Source organism: Euleptes europaea, chromosome 6 (assembly GCF_029931775.1).
Source record: "Euleptes europaea isolate rEulEur1 chromosome 6, rEulEur1.hap1, whole genome shotgun sequence".
NCBI lineage: Eukaryota > Metazoa > Chordata > Lepidosauria > Squamata > Sphaerodactylidae > Euleptes > Euleptes europaea.
In genome coordinates, this window is record NC_079317.1 from 98067260 (window position 1) to 98085277 (window position 18018).

The 18018-nt window shown below is 42.0% G+C and overlaps 1 protein-coding gene across 1 annotated transcript in view; it reads right to left on the reverse strand.

Annotated features, from left to right (window-relative positions):
• The window catches only part of SYT12 (synaptotagmin 12), a 60062-nt gene that overhangs the window by 12137 nt on the left and 29907 nt on the right, over positions 1-18018 (reverse strand). Inside the window, exons 4-5 of the mRNA XM_056851564.1 lie at positions 3865-4080; positions 1613-1733 (exon numbers count right to left, since the gene is read on the reverse strand). Of these exons, the coding sequence (XP_056707542.1) occupies positions 1613-1733; positions 3865-4080 (337 nt within the window). The remainder of the gene's footprint in view (positions 1-1612; positions 1734-3864; positions 4081-18018) is intronic.

Below are 18018 nucleotides of genomic sequence, written 5' to 3' on the forward strand. Positions count from 1 at the left end.
CAGCCCCTGCCGTGATGGCTCTCTGGAGAGGCCCGGAGAAGCCGGAACTAAAATAGGAGGTGAAATTATTTCCCTCTTTTCCAGATGCAGCGATCTGGCTCTTACACTACCAGCACAAAAAGGTGTAAAACCAATGCCAAAACCAGTAGCTGTACAGTTTACTAGGTTAATGACTAAATCCACTAATTTTCCCCCAGTGCGTTTCTCACTATCATACTTTTTAAAAATAAGTATCTTATTGCTTATGATTTAGATATTAGGCTGTGGGCATGGTTAGTTCATTGCACCCACAGATTGAAGAGTGTGCTGTTCTAATATCTCATTAGTAGCGTATGGCTAGCCAGGACTTATATCATGAACCAGAAATGTCCCCTTCATGGCTTCTCCTTGTCTAGGCTACGATAAGGGAGAAAAAGACAAGGCGCTCCTCATTCCACTCTGCTGATGAATGTGTTACTTCAGCTGCAATCAATTCCAAATCAATAGCTTTCTTTACATTTTAAACATTTATTAAATCATTGTAGGACAATAGAATAAAATGTAAGAAAATTCCAGTGATTTACTGAGAAAGACTTGGTTATGAATAACCATTTGCGCATAAATGTACTACATGATTTTTCTGAATTCTCAACTATGAGGTAGAAGTCCAACAATTCAAAAGTACTATCACTGGACTGCATTCTCTTAATATACGTTCTACTAGAAACCTTTGATAAGACATCAACTTAACAAGATGATTCCCATACTTACAGTAACCATTCTTATTTTAATGGAGGCTTTGAACTTTTCACTGTCTAGCAAAGGTCAGTCTAGCAACTTCTATTAAATTACAAATGAATTATTGTAATGTTTCTGGTACTGTATGCTTTAACAAGCACACTACCAGGCCCAATAACAATTTGTACACCAAACATTTTGTATACATTCTTAATTATAATTTTTCAAAATGTGCTAGCTTTGGTACACCTGTATACAGTAAAAAGGTAACTAAATCCAAGTTGGACAACAGCAATGCCAGTGTATTCTAGTATTATGACAGACAAATTAACAATCTGCAAAATATTAGAGGCTGATCCAAAGGTCATTTTCTGCCAACAAGAGTCACTTCCACCAGTGGAAGGAGTGATTTCGGCCAATTTCCCCCTTCCTTCTGCAGCCTTTAGACTCTCCGAAATGCTGGTCCTGGGGAGACAGAGGATCCTCAAGATCAGCATGGGGGGATACGAGGGCTTGCAGTAGGAGGAGTGAATCAGCAAAAATAGGCCACCTCTGCTGGCAAAAAACAACCTTGGGGCCCAACCATAAGGCTACAGACTAGTAGCTACTAAAAAGATTTAGCGTCCAGACAAAATACTATTTTGTACGAATCACAATAAATACTATTTAGCTCAGCGGGGAAGAGGCTATGACTTGGGAACTAAAATGCAGGGATGCTCATTACATCTCTTCAGATGCACATGATGAGTCAAAGCACAGCAATGCGTGTAAATTATAACACAAGCATTTCTAATCTACCAACTAAGATTTAAGGTGGCACTCTCAATATCTCACCAGCCACAGCTGCATTGCAGGGGATGGGGCACACTGGTACATTTCAAGACTCATTACTGACCTGCAGTCATTTTGCCATTGGTCCACACCAGATTCTTGGCCTTAACCACAACTACCGTCAATCGCTCTGCTGTTGGTAGATAACTAAGCGAAAGCAAGATTTCACCCACAGAATCAGTTGCCTACAGGGAAACAGAAGGAACCGTTCATTTCTCATTGCTTCGACATTCTTGCAATAGGTACACTGCTATGTATTTACTTTATCCAGTATAGAAGTTACTATTTATAAGCAGCAGTCTTACAGTGCAATCCTAAACTGAACTATACGCTTCTAATTCTGTTAATCATTGCCACCTCTGTCCCACAGAAGCAACAGCCCATAGTTTTTGTCCAACAGAAGCAACAGCCCATAGTCAGCTCCTCTGATGTGTCCTGAGTTAACAAGATCATCTGCAGCAGGGTTCCCATTTCCTCATTTACCCATCAACGAGGTCAACCCCTACATTTCCCAACAAAATGATGGCCTCTTGCTACAAAAAGCAAGTGGAACTGCAATAGGCAACTGGCACTTGTGAGCTGCATCAACCAAAAGTCGTGATTACTACCCTTCTAGTACCACATACCTGATCTTTATGGGGAAAGGATAATGGGAAATAAATGGAAGAAGTGCATGACAGTGCAAGAAGCTGAAGCCGAATACATCCCTCATGCCTGAAATGGCCACTTCCACATGGGGTTATCTGCCCCAAAGTCAGTGCTGTTGAGAAACAGTCCCCCCCTGCTTCCCCACAGAACAGTGGTTCTTTTGTGCATCTCTGGGAGCTTCCCTGGCTTTTCTCCCATCTTTCTCAAACCTGCTTTGCTCCAAGTTTTAGGAAATATCACAGTTAAAACCTTGATGGCTGCGGTGGGTAAATCCAGGTTTTTCCACCCAGCCATTTACCCCCCACAGCGACCACTTCTCTCCCCCCCTCCACCACTAGGGGGGCTTTAATTTTTTTAATGGTACTAGAATCATTATATCAATATACTATTGTAATAATAGGTTTAACAGGTTCTCCATATTCTCAGCTGACATAAAAAAGAGCAAATCTCTAGTCCCTCCCTTGCAGAGATCTAAGGGGAAAGGCGTATCTCCACAACAGAAAGGGACAGAGGTTTATTCTGTTTTGAACAAGAAATCTGGGAATTCACAGAACCTGTTACATCTATAGCTATAATGGTATATCACCATAATGATATCATATCTAGTGTCATTTAAAAAAAATGCAAAAGCCCTGGTAGCCCAGGGGAGGGGGGACGGCCACTTCTGGGGGATTGGAGTAGGGAAACTGCCAGGAAACCTGCCATAAGAAGGCCCATTACTGCTGTGCTTTATCAGCTGCTTCACCAGCAATGGGGAAACCACAAAATCACATCCCATATGGAAACCACCATATATCTGTTTTATTGTCAGCTGAAGTGCTGATCCTGATTACTCCATCTTCCCTACCGACTAGGCTACTGGTGTACAAAGACCATCAACTAACCAAAGGCAAAGGGGCACTTTCTCAGCCACCTTTCACATTTTTAACCTGCCGTTCCTCTGAGGAACTCAGGGCAGCACTTACAATTCCCACCTCTTCTATTTTACCCTCACAATAACCCTGTGGGGGGGATTAGACTGAGAGTGACGTGCCCAAGGTCACCGAGGAAGGTTCATGGCACAGTGGGTATCTGAACCTCGCTCTTCCCTGTCCTAAGCAGGGTAACAATTTCATGACATCAAAATCTGAAAGGGCCCACATCTTTGTGGCAGTGTCCATTATAACAAAAACGTTGAATTGAAACCACATTTCTATTAGGACAATCCAGGAAGCACAGATTCATGAACTAAAGTTCATATTTGTTAATGGCCACTAAAATTGCTGCAGCTTTTTTCTGCTCAAGTCGATCTGCTGATTAATGCAAAAATCACTCTGGAAGAAGACTTAATGGCCGAAAACACTCCTTCAACTCCTGGCAATTGCGGACATTAGGGAATCATCAAGGTAACCACTGTAACATCTCAAGGCTAATATCAACATTCGGATGACCTGGGCAGCTGCCAACATTACATTACTAAGGGGCTGCAGATGCTTCTCTGAACCCCCAATCATGTCCATTCTCTATTGTTCTATTCCCCACGAGCTGCATTGCAACATAACGGTCTTCCTGGCATCTGTTGTGACGACGTGGAGGTGTGTGGGTAGAGAGAACACTGTAGCTTGCTAACCCGTTGTCAGGAACGAAGCTGACAGTAATAGGAAGGATGTACCAAGACAGAATTTTTACCTTGTTCATATCCTGCAGATACAGCCATGCATTGAAAGGCCGGATAGAGAGATCCAAGTCTGACAACTTTAGCTCAGCTACACCAGTGCTGATGTTTCTCTCATCCTCATCAATGCCAAAGACCGAAAATCTCAATCGGTTTTCCTCCAGGGCAGCCGGATCCAAGGGGATTGAAAACCTCTCGTCGAAGAAGACCGAGTAGGCGTTTCTTTGGATCTACACAGAGAGGAAAAGACAGGATAGGAAAGATTCAAAATTTCAAGTGAGACATCTATTGATGGATCCCGGGAAACACTGAAAAACATTCACGCCAAAAAGGCACCAACTTGGTAGATCAGAAGGTCTAGACCAGAAGATTTAATCCAGTTAAAAGGTTCTCACAAATCAAGTGCTGGGAAAGACCCTCTGTGAAAGCTTTGGAGGGCTGCTACCCAGTGAGACCAGAAAGCAGTACTTTAGAGTGACAATGGCCTAATGCAAGGTAAGGCAGATTCAGACCAGCAAACCATAGCTTTGTATTCCTGAAGCATTCTTTGCCTCTCTTCCCTTCATTTAAGAGGAGAATCCTCCAAACGAGATATTAACAACTAAAGGATGAAATCCTCAGCAGCCATATGAACAAGCAAGGGGGAAATGGATTTCTTCCTTTTTTTCTAGCATCTCTGTAACTTTACCCTACATGGGATGTGTTTAATGCAAGGAATGACGTAATTATTAAAATGAGCCAACCAGCCCTTTAGAGAAATCTTATCCACCCCTCCTTGATCCCTCTGGCGACGGCTGAGATTCCCCGCTGGCAAAGGTATTGATAAATTTATCAGCAAACACTCTGCTTGCTTGTTCAGTTCTTCAGCTAATGAGGAGGTTCTGTCCCCGCATCAATCTTTGGGAAATCCCTGGAATGTAAGAAAATTAAACAGGGAGAGAAGGAAATCACAAACACGGTTTCACGACAAATGCTAAGCTTGCAGTTTTGCTGACGCTTCGAAGCTCAGCTCAAGGAGAACGCTCCAGGGAGCGGTTAAGCAGGAGTGGAGGGAGGAGAATGCTGCGCCAGCCCTCCTGCAATGGGGTGAAATAAAAACCCGTGACCACCTGCACCCTGGCTTGGTGCCAGCTGCTGCTGCTAGAAGCGTGAGGCCGGTAACATCCATTCTTGAAAAATCTCTGCTCCTGGAAACGCTGCTGCCCTGGAACAGGCTCATCTGAGGGCTCAGGATTCAGCAAATGGAAAAGTACCCTGCAAGCAGGACTTCATGCATTAAACAACGCTGCGATTAAACCACGCAAGAACAAGATCAGATCTGGCATCTGGCGCAGAATTAATACACCAGAGAAACCATCATGTTTCAAGTCCTTATGAGTGAGCTTTGGCAGAAGTCAGTGAAGTCTCAGAAGCCAGAGGGAAATTTTTCTCCACATCTAGTAGAAGCAGAATAAATACTACAAATGAAAGCAACAATATACAAATGCTCTTAGTTTATTCAGTTTACAGAGTTTGGTTCCCCCCCCCCTTTTCTCCACTTTGGAAAAAAAAATTGCATTGATAAATATATTCCAGAAGGTGAACTAAAAAAGAAGCAAGCAGCAGTTTTGTGCCACTGTCAATTTATGCCATCGAAAGGTCTGAATCCTTCAGCAATACCAACCCACCTGCATTTCTGTCTCTTAGGGTTTCCCATACCCTCTTTATTTACTTTCTTACCACTTCCAAGTCCCCTGATTTCTGTAGCCACATATCCCTTTTTACCACTTCCAAGACATGCTTTTTCTACTTACTACCTGCTGCCAGAAGCACCACTGCTGTGTTCTCCAGAGGACGATCTCTGTGCGAAATCGACAACCTTTGCTCCTATCTATGGTTTGTTCCTCTATGAAAAATGTTCTTGGTGCACTTTGCTGATTAGAACATTTCCTCCTTGTGCTCACTCGCCAAAGCATTTGCATTGCCCAATTTACCTGATTTAGCTGCGTACGCAACAATAGCTTCCAAAACTGTAAATTTATGCCGATCCCTGAAGCACACCCAGTGGGCATCTACAGGCAGACATGTGCCACCGGAGGCCAATGCAGCTGTCACCATCTAGACAGGGGCCTAGACCAACTCAGTGGATTTACTTCCCTCCTAGCACTGCTGTATTTCATCTCCCAAAGCTGGTGGGAACTGATGAAACGCAGCCCCTTACGCCGCCCACTCCCATCACAGCCTGCAAAGCGGCAGTGCTCAGAAGGCTTGCCTATCTCCTCTGGGTTCTCATCAGGTGTTTGAAAAGGCACCATGTAGTGGAGGGTGTAGGATGGGGGCAATTCTCACTCTCCAGGCACTGCAGCAATTTATGCTGCCGTCCTACGTCCATGGTAGTCACACACCCCAAAAAAGGGGAGAGGGGAATGGGGGGGGGAGTTCTTTTAAAACCTCACCTTCTGTTTCCATTTGAAAACTGACATTTAGGTGTCAGGGAGAACCATGACACAGACAGGGAGAGTTTTCCATTAAGGGACTAGAGCAACTGCCCTATGAGCGGGTAAAACGCTTAGGGCTGTTTAGCTTGGAAAGAAGGTGGCTGAGGGGAGACATGATAGGGGTCTATAAAATTATGCATGGTTTGGAGAGAGTGGACAGGGAGAGGTTTTTCTCCCTCTCCCATAATACTAGAACGTGGTGTCATCTGCTGAAGCTGGAGGGTGAGAGACTCAAAACAGATAAAAGGAAGTATTTCTTCACACAACGCATAGTTAAATTGTGGGACTCCTGCCCCAGGATATGGTGATGGCTGCCAACATGGAAGGCGTTAAGAGGGGAGTGGACAGGTTCATGGAGGAAAGGGGTATTCATGGCTACTAGTTGGAATGGATGCTAGTCATGCTGCATACCTATTCTCTCTAGTATCAGAGGAGCATGCCTATTATTTTGGGTGCGGTGGAACACAGGCAGGATGGTGCTGCTGCAGTCGTCTTGTTTGGGAGCTTCCTAGAGGCACCTGGTTGGCCGCTGTGTGAACAGACTGCTGGACTTGATGGGCCTTGGTCTGATCCAGCAGGGCTTTTCTTATGTTTTTATGTTCCATGAGATAATGCCTATTTGCGTGTCCATTGGTTGCCACTCAAACAGCCACATTCCACGAAGAAATGCCAAATGGCCTGCATTAGGATTGGGACTCCTTGGAAACACTTCTTCACGTAGCAAGTCTTAAGACCAGTTCACAAAATCAAGCAACACGTGTTTACACAAATGAGCACCTGGATACACACAAGTGCACAAAGATACTTTAGTCTAAAGCTGATGTTTATATGAGGACAACCATTTATTATGATTCCAGTGGCTTGCTCAACTAGGAAAATGGTTCAGCTCTACCCTTGCAAGTGGCTGGCTCACCCTCAAGCTTCTCCACAGAGTATGATCCCTTCATACATGGCGGCCTACAGAAAGAACACAACCCCTTTTTATGTAAACCAGCCCTATAGGAGGCTGGGGCTGCCTGTGGGACAGCACCCCTAGATGTCATTCCACCCAGGAATTTATTGGGTATCATTGGAGCAGTGATTCTCTCTCAAGGCTTCACCCCAAATTACTCTTTAGATGACATGAACATTAAGGAATATGAACGGTGCAACGGGAGAATATGCAGCATGGATGTTCGTTGGAGGGTGTACAGTCTCAGAGCTGGTGTGTGGCGGTATGCCCTATAAAATGTCTCGGGTACATGAAATCTATTGCCCCAGCTACATAATGTTGTCCTATTTTGCAGAGGAAGGGCATCACGTCTGGGAAGCAGCTCTCACCCTCTCTGCCCCCGCATGTCTCTTGGCCTCATGTGTTGATTGCCAGCAGGAAAGGAGCACTTTCCTCCTATTACTCACTGCAGACTGCAATTAGCATGAAGACACATCTCACAGAGGGAAGCATTTAGATACAAATTAGAAGAGTTCTCTTGGCCTGCCTCTGAGAATATAAATTTATGAAGTGAACCTCCTCCCCTCCCCTCCTTGCCAGCTTCTGTCTCCCACTCCCAGGATGCGTGGGAGGTTTGCTAAATAAATGATCAAGCCTGCCGTGCAAAGTCAAAGAGGGCAAGGCTTTGGCATATGGAAGAAAATATTGTACCAAGGTCCATTCCCAACCCAAGCCTCCCTTCCTCCGCTTCTTCGTCTTCCCCCTTTGCCTGCAATGAACTCATCAGCAACGGGTTGCTTATTTTCATCAGCTTCCACTTCAGTGAAGCAAAAGCTCCAATTCTGGGCAAAAGATCTGACTGAAAATGTTTTCTGTAGCTGTTTTACAGCAGGGCTGTTGGTGTGACAGGAATGTATGGCAGCTGCAGAGCCCACCGGGGCCCCGTATTTTGTACCAACATGTTCCCAGTGGGCAATATTGGACAAAATCTTGTTGCAGTCTACACATTCATGCTGTCATGACACCCACCCCTGTAGGATCCTGGAACTGAGGTCCGTTTTCTCCATGGGGAGGGGCCTTGGCTCAGTGGCAGAGCATCTGCTCGGCACACAGAAGGTTCCAGGTTCAATCCTTGGTGCCTTCAGTTAAAAGGACAAGGCAGCAGGTGATGAGAAAGACCTCAGCCTGAGACCCCGGAGAGCCACTGCCAGTCTGAGTAGACAATACGGACTGTGAAGGACCAACGGTCTGATTCACTATAAGGCATCCTCGTGTACATTCACATAGTTATACCCTTTACTGCTCTCAAACACACTGTTGACATTTTACATACCTATTAAAAGATGCAAGTGCTATATCCTCCTCTTAGTTAGTGAAATCCTTCAAGGATTACAGGGAATGGTTCCTTTATCCCACCATTTGGTCCTTATTCCAGGACCAGACTTGAGGACTTCTACGAGCAAAACTCCAGCACTCTTCAGATGCTCTGTCCATTCAAACTGGAAGCCTATCAACAGTGTGTATTGGGAGCGTTGAGTCCCCGTGATGCCCTTGATACATGCAGTCGCTGTGTCATGTGAATTGGATTTTCCATTTTTCCATGCATGCACAGCTTTCATACACACAAAGCAGAATGCTAGAAGATAGTTTCAGAGGGTGCCCCATGTTGGCCTGCAGTAGAACAGCTAGATTGTGTTTGAGAACCCTAGAAAAATCACTGTTCTGCCTTGTATGTATGGAAAATCCATGCATTGTCCCATTCACATAAAATGGTTACTGCATATATCAAGTGCTGTACGGGGACCGCATGCTCCCTATATGTGCTGTCAACGGAGGCCCCACATCTCATGGACATAACATCTGAAGAAGGCAGCCTTCCTGCCTCTACATTCAGTTCTCCTTTTGTTAGGGATTGCTTTCCAAACACTCCAGCAACGTTTTGCCTTTCTTGGTGCTTTTTGTTATTCTTAAGAACACCAGGGAATAAGACTTGTGCATCAGATTACCTGGAAGGCACAGCCTATCCACCATTTTTTCCAGCTGTAATCTACTGATCCTTCCTTTAGATCCGTAGCACATGACTAGTCACAACACTGAGCAAACTTGCAATTTGGTTCAATGCTGCAATGCATTCATGGAATCCCAGGGATACAGATTTCACATTCAGCCGTTACCACTTACAAGCTTATTGCTAAATTTTGTGTATGAAGACAATTTGCTTGCTCTTATAGGTGTTTAAGTCATGATAATATTATTTAACAAGTGTTTCACGGTACTAAGCCAAAAAAGAACAAACCCTACTCACAGGATCACAATCAAAACAGCAACATGCAAAATAATTTGGAAGAAGAGATGCAAGGAAAAGAAGATGGTATATATTTGTATTTAACTCAACTAGCTGTTATTGTCATTTATTGATTACTTAAAGTTGAGTGTTGCTTCTTCTGAAATTTCATTTTTCTTTGCCCTTTTTATTGTTTTATTGATGCTGGTGTTGATTTTATGCTCGTTTTTATTTTTACTTCTTTAATTGTTTTAATAAACAAGCTGCCTTGAGATATGAAGATAAAAATGTATAATTACCTAAATAACTAAGAGACAGAGATCCAAAGTTAAAGGAGAAGAGATGTGTTTTTAGCCACTTCTGCATGCCTGCAAAGAGGCAGAAGGGCAGAAGCATGAGGCTATAAGTGGCAGGGAAAGGACGGCCGTGCAATATACGGTAGATGAAATCGCTCTAGGTTTAGACCAGAGCTTCTCAAACTGTGGGTCGCGAGAAGGGGAGCGTGGAGATGGGAGGCGGGAGGAACAACTCGCCCAGCGTCAAACTCCTTCACAGCACAACGCCAAACCCTCCAAATTGCTCTGCGGCTGAAAGGAGTGGAGTGCAGGAGCTTTGCCTGAGCTGTGATTGTGCTTTTTAGGCGGGAGTGACGGCTGTGTCGTGTAAGTCAGGGGCGTCAAACTTACATCCCGCGGTCCAGATCCAGCCCCTTAAGAGCTCCTATCTGGCCCACAAGCCAGCCAAGTGGCTCTCTGCAGCATGGCCAGTGAGTTTCCATGGCAGAATGGGGATATTGGGTTGGTTGTTCTCAGAGAATTCATGGAGGGGGATGACCTAAAATGAATGACAGGATTGCCAGTTAGAAAGACTGCAAGGACAGAAGCAAGCACAGGCCATATTTGCTACAACAGGTTGTAGCTTGAGGTTTAATTAAAAACTCATCAACAGTTTCCTTGAATGTTGTGTTGTGGGTGGTATTGATTATTTCGTGTCAGGGCAGCATCTTGGGTGCCATCCTGATAGCTCTTGGTAGTTTGTTTTTTGTGTAAAATACCAAACTCACTGCGTACAGCTCATTCACCTACTCTCCCCACCTTGCATAAATCAGAACTGTTAAAAATGCATGGTCCAGGATGACTAGTAGTGTTTTGGGTTATGCAAGAAGAAATAATTGGCTTTAGCAGCAATAGCAAAATTTGTTTAATAAGATGGACGATAGATAATTTCTAGTCTCTTGCTTTTGCCAATGGCAAAAACAAACATTCTTGTCAACCCAAATGCTGCTTGTGAAAAATGTTTTTGCTGAATAAGCCAGTATTACAAATCAGGCCTGCCAATGTAAGGACTTTACTAAAACGGTTAACATATGGAAGAATAGGGTGGAGAATGATAATGTTTACAGCTACAGATGATTTTATAATTGAAAATAACCTTCCCAAAGATTTAATTGTAAGAGTTATAATTGATCATCTGAAGTGCCTGGAGACATTTTCAGAAATATCTCCCTTCAAATTTTGATTCTGAAAAACTAAATTGGGTTCATAAACCCTACTCAGTTGAAATCAAAAACTTCAATCATCTGCCATTAAAAGCTCAAGAAGAACTTGCTGAGTTATCAAGCGACACAGGTTTAAAACTTGAGCTTTCTAAAAAATCGTTAAATGGATTTTGGCTTGGGATTAGGACAGAATTTCCAACACTTCCTGAAATGGCCTTAAACACACTTCTGCCATTTTGTACTACGTATTTATGCAATGCGGCATTCTCAGCATTGACGATTATAAAATCAAAATATAGATCAACTCTGATAAATGTTGAAGATGCTTTACGTCCTGCAGTAACAAATATTCAGCCAAGATTTAATTCTTTATGTAAAAATAAACAAGCACATCCATCTCATTCGTATGCACATTTGCTTTCATCTGTAATAAATGGTAAAATAATATGTATACCAAAGAATTGTTTTAAAATAAATTTCTTTATGGTTTATTATCAGTAAATGTTTGATTTGTATACCTATTTTATATACCGGTACCTATACACCCAGGGTCCCCTAAAAAGTTCTTGGGCAAAAAGGGGTCGCGAGTGGAAAAAGTTTGAGAAGCTCTGGTTTAGACAACTGCATCAGCAGAACGGAGATACAGAGCAGGCACTGTTCTCTCTAGAGGAAGTGCTGGCACGTTCCCCTAAAACGCTGGTGGATTTGCTGCTGCTAAAGGGGTTGACAGCTACATTTCAGACTGCAATGCACTCAATGCAGAGAAGTCCTAACGGGCAGCAATACCCAACTGCAGCAACATCAGAAAAACAGCCCTTCCAGGTTCCTGTTTGGGCCTTGCGCTGCCATCCCGGCTACCTTCGATTCTTTGGCCAACTCCTAATTTTCTCACTCGGTTAAAAAGGGAGGGTGTGTGTGAATCATCTACTGGGCTGGGGTGTGTGTGAAAGCAACCAGAAAATGTTTATACTGGTTCCATCAATCATCACCAAGAATACTTCTTGAGATTGTTTTATCTTGTGCAATGGCTTTCTATATCGGTCATGATAAGACACTGTATTCGGAAGAGTGTTAGGAATGAGTTGTTCAAGCAGACTCTGATATAACAGGGTTTCTGTAGATCTATTTATTATAGCTTTTATCAAGGAGCCCTTCCTGATCATAGCTAGCACTCCAGAGTGATTTGAGTAGCAAGCCTGCTGTGAAAACACTATATTTTGGTCAGTGCTTCCTCTCTTTCAGACTAAACTCATAAGAAACGTCTTCCTTTTTGCAGCAGAAGCTCACATGCACAATATTGATCCACGTCTTCCCTCCTCTCCAAACAATGTTTTCATTATTTAACAAATACGGATTCAATTTTTTTTAAGGACAAATGTGTACTTATTGATTTATTATTATTTTCATGATTTATTATTCATTTTCATTTTCATTTATTATTATTTTCACCTTTCTCACTGGGACCCGGGGCGAATTACAAGTATGATTAAAAAGAAACGTCTCAGTCAGAGAATGGATTACAAGATACAATAACATTTGAATCTCAACAAAGATTCTTAGTAAGACAAAATAATGCAGCGGAGGAAAGAAAAAATGGGGAGGGGGAATATCTAGAACATGTAAACCTGTCTGAAATGTACATATGGCACATTTTAAAAAGTCATACAGCTTGCTGGAAGTGTGAAGGCAGGAGAAAGACATTCTGCTGAATATAACTTGGATCTGCCAACTACTTGTAGGGTTGCCAACTGCCTGGAGAAAAAACAGTCTTGCCCCTTAATGGGATGTTATTTACCTCCATGCCAAGAAAATCTTCAGCTGCCCATTTCCACACATTAAGCTGCTATTAAAGGGCCAGGAAATGTTTTCTTCAGGCATGTTGGTAATCTTGCTAGCCCATATCTCTAATGGGTTTTAAATAAAAGGGGTAGGTTCAATCAAACTGCTGTGTGTGTGTGTGTGTGAAACTGTAGTATAACTGACAGTACATATGTATGGGAATGGATATACTAAGCAAAGCAGCTTGTTTTTTGGCCACTATAAGCATCACTATGCAGAAGAAGGCACCAGCAAACCACCTCTGTTACTCTCTTGCCTTGAAAACCCCATAAGGGGTCACCATAAATTGGCTGCGACTTGATGGCACTTTACACACACACATAAGCATCACACCCTCCCTGTATGACATTTTCTAATGTTCCCAGTGACCCAAGATGCAGCCATGACAGGAAAAGTGAAAATGACCCCCCCTTTTTAGTGTCTGCATAATTTGCAGACCATCTTGGATTCGAGCAAACCAAACCTGCACCATGTTGCCCGTAAGCCAATGGTGAACTTGAGATATTTATAAGGACATTCAGAGTTCAAGCAACGTTAGTAAGTCTGAATTGGTATCATCTGCTAAAAAAAGGCCAGTCTCCAGAATGAAAAGCAGCCACTCTCCTGTAGGATAAGAACCATCTCTGGGCCATCAAGCAGGGAAGTTTTGCAGAACTTGGTTCACTTTCTTTCCCTTCCAGGATAAGAATGGACTAATACATGTATATCTGAGCAAGCTGGTACAAGTTATAGAGGCAAATTACTCTTTGTGGAATTATTTTCAAGTTGGTGGCATCTTTTCATATCATTCTTAGGAGAGTGAGAATGGACATGGGCCACCGTGTCTGGCGGAAGCTCCTGACATCGCATTGCTATTCTCTCTGTTTCATAACTTTTGCTTTGACACTGTGTGATAAAAGTGCCTTCCTGCTTGTTTCTAAGTCTACTTCTTCCTATGGAGCACCTCTCTGAAAAGAAGGCTTCAGGGCTCAGGCTTTTTTCCAAGTTGCAGTTGTGTTTCTTCCATGCTGCTTCCTCTAGTATCTCTGGCCATCTGACACAAACCCCCCTGGAGCTTGGAAAAGACCAAAGAACACAGCAAGCACCAGCAATCAAGCAAACATTAAACTTTCATCATTTCTCAGCAACAGGACATATGGCAGAGGCAGCCTGGAAATGTTTGCTTTGTGCGCCCAACTCGATTGTCACAAACACAGAAAGAGACAACCAAACCCCAACTCTGTTTGGAAGCGTTTCAAAAGGCAAGGAAAAAAATAACTTGTACTCACAGATTCTCAACAATCTTCCTCGTGAGTTCTGTTGAAATCCATGGAACGTTTTTAACTAAACATTTTAGGTCAAAGTTGCTGGTATCACATACTGATGGGGGAGGGTGAAAAGTACTTGAAGACATCCAGTCCGTCCTTCTGCATTTACATAGGATTCTAAAATAAATATAACCCAAAATACCTAACACATTAGCCTCTACCATACAATTATTCCCCTAGATCATCAGTCCCGCAGAGGTGTTTCCTGGCATCTCTTTGCTTCTTGACTCTTGGGGATACAATCCAAGGAGTTTTAAATTAAACAGTTAAAGAAGGAGCTTCAGGCCTCACTCTACAAGCTGACTAACTAGAGAAGTGCTGAACTCACTGTGGACGGCCATGTGTCCTTAGCTCGGACGTACATACACATATTTTTAGATTTCTGGGATTGGAAACTTCTTGTGACCATGCATGGAAATTGAAATGAAACAGTCTTTTCTCCAAAGCAAAAAGCGGATCCAGACTTCTATCTTCCTGATGCAAGAGGGGCTTTACGACAGCCCACAATTCATTGCCTGTACTTCTGCCAATCAGTAGTACCTGCCACCACTGTAGGATGCTTGGCTTGGAACCCCCCAATATTTTGTGAAGCTTCCCATTTTGTGATCAGCACTGCCTCCACAGAAGCGATTTTGTGATTTGCCCCATCCCCAGGGCTGCCGTTTTGTGATGGAACCTATTACCCTTTCTCAAAATTCCAGAATACCCACAGATTCAACAATATTGGGAACCCAATGCCAGTCAGGTATCTTCAAACACTGACATATTATTTGAAATGGAAAGCTATAAACCAAGGAAACACACTTCAAAGGGTTGTGTTTTTTTAAGTTTGAAAAATCTTGCAGGGTTGACATTCAACAGCCCAAACTGAGTAGCTGCACCTGTGGGAAATCTTAATGTCTGCTTTGGGGATTTTAAAACTGTTGTTCTGTACCACATACCTTTGGAATAGGCTAGAAATTGTTTTTTGTTTTTTTTTACAGAATCCAGGAAGAAATTGAAAGCTTTATGCAAGTGTCCAAGAAGACATTGATCACACACCTAAACAAGATGTGCTGATAATCATAGGTGAATGGAATGTAAACCTAAGAAACAAAGCAGAATCAAATATTGTTGGAAGATTTGGGCTAGGAACACAAAAGGAAGCAGGAGAGTGACTCAGAATTCTGTGAAGACAACAATTTGTTCATTGTGAACATGTTTCAGGCAACTGAACAGATGATCAAATAGTTACATAATCAGAAGCAGAAGATGGAGAATCTCTATTTGCTCTGCCAAAACATGACCAGGAGCTGATTGTGGTACAGACCATGAATTGTTAATATCGAAAATTAGAATAAAGCTGAAGAAAAACACGAAAATATTCATAGTGCCAAAAATACAATTTAAACAACAGATTTGCCTTACTACGTTCAAGTGAACACGATCCGGAAGAACTACAGGTTGAAACCAGAGATATTATCAAGGGAAAATGTGCAAAGACTATTCCTGTAGCCAAAAGAAATGAAAAGCCTTGATGCGTGACTGATGATTCTCTTAAAATTGCTTCATATAGATGAGATGCAAAAGTAAAAGGTGACAGAAATAGAATCAGAAGTCTAAAAGTAGCATTCTAATAAGCTGCATGTACAGACAAAGAGAACTGTTATAATAACCAGGAATAGAAACAACAAGAAAGGATCTGTAAAGGAATAGAACAACAAGAAAGGATCTGTCCCACAAGATCCAAAAAAATCACAAGGGAAATTTAAAGTATGGATAGGCATGCTGAAAGATCAACATGGAAAAACATTAACCAAACAGGGCAAAATAAAGAAGAACAATACACTGAACTATACAGAAGAGATTAAAGGATGACAGATTCCTTCAAAAAAGAATCTTTTGGGAAAAAACCTTACAGTTTTAGAAAGTTAAATGAAAGCTGCTCTGGGGGGGGGGGAATCACCAGGAGTACACAGGATAGCAATAGAGCCATTCCAAACGGCAGAAAGAGTCCATCAAAAACTTAACAAGAATATACCAACAAATATGGAAAACAAAACAATGTCCCACAGACTGGAAACGCTCAATCTATATTTTAATTCTGAAAAAAGGAGACATTAAAGACTGTGGTAACTATCACTTTAATTTCTCATGCAGGTAAAGTGATTTTACAACAAAGACTGTTACCATATATGGAACAAGAAATTCCTGATTTCAAGCTGGATTCAGAAAAGAAAGAAGCACTAGAGATCATGTTGCAAGTTTAGGTTGGTTACTGGAGCATACGAGAGAATTTCAGAAGAAAATCAGCTTGTGTTTCATAGATTACAACAAAGCTTTTGACTGTAAGGATCACGAAATGCTATGGATGGTTTTAAAGGTGTGCCACAACATCTGATTGTTTTGATGCAAACTGCACTCAGGACAAGAGTGTTAGGACTGTTAGGACAGAATATGGAGAAACAGAATGGTTTCCAATTGGCAAAGGTGTCAGACAAGGATGTATGCATTTTTTTCTCCCGATTCTCTTCAATCTATATGCAGGACATATTATAAGGAAAGCTGGATTAGATGTCAATGAAGTTAAAATTGGTGGAAGGAACATTAATAATTTGAGTTATGCAGATGACACCACACCACATTACTGGCAAACAATAGGGAAGAAATGACTATCAGTGAAGGTTAAAACAGGAAGTGCCAAAGCAAGACTACAGCTGAATATTAAGATGACATACGTACTGATTTCTGGGGCATTACACAACTTTAAGGTTGATGATCAAGAAATTTAAATTGTGAAAGATTTTCTATTCCTTAGGTCCATTATCAACCAAAAGGGAGACTGCATCTGAGAAATCAAAGAGACTGAGACTAGGAAGGGCAGCCGTGAAGGAGCCTGAAAAGATTCTTAAGTGTAAGGATGTGTCACTGGGGATCAAGATCAAGATAATTCATGCCACAGTATTCCTTGTTACTATATATGAGTGTAAAAGTTGGACAATAAAGAAAGCTGACAGGGAGAAAGTTGATTCATTTGAAATGTGGTGTTGGAAAGAGTTTTATAAGACAAATAAGTGGGTATTAGGTCAAATCAAGGCTGAACTCTCCCATGAAGCCAAAATTACTAAACTGAGGCTATTGTACTTTGGTCACATTCTGAGAATTATTCTGGCATGGAGAATCTTACCATTCATCAGGTGCTGATATGTGATAAAAAATAATCTATAAACATTCAGAAGCACAGAGGTATTTGAAATTTTGTTCACAAAGACTGAATAAAGGCTCCACAGAGATCCATTTGTTTCACAGAGAACATTACCCTGGATTAGCTTTTGCTTTATATCCTGTCGGAACTGTATCCAACCCATTACAATTACTCCACCAAGTTTCAAAGATGTCATTAATTTCTACTTTGAAATTCCAAATGCCTTCAAAGAAAATGACAGGATTTAGAACAGAATAGCATGTATCCTAGGAAAGGAAGGCATAACGGACTCTAAAATCTGAAAGGGTGAATTCATCCCCAAGAAATGCCTGGGTCTAAATACTACCCTCTTTTACAGCCAACGTATTGAACAACTGCCCAGGTGGGCTGCACCAGCAAAGGTGCAAACAAAGCAAAACAAAAGGTGCACAAAGAATCTTCAAACATAAACAATATTTATTCAATTTATTTTTTCAAACAGCTGTTGAGAAACTTTTTGAGCTGTTGTTGGAAGCAAGGTCTGATCCCCCGAGGAAGTGTTTCGACACAAAATGCGTTGGGAATGGGATCTCTCAAATAAATATTGTTTACATATTTGAAGATTCTTTAAATATACGGTATATTAAAACCAAAAAGCAATAATAAAAG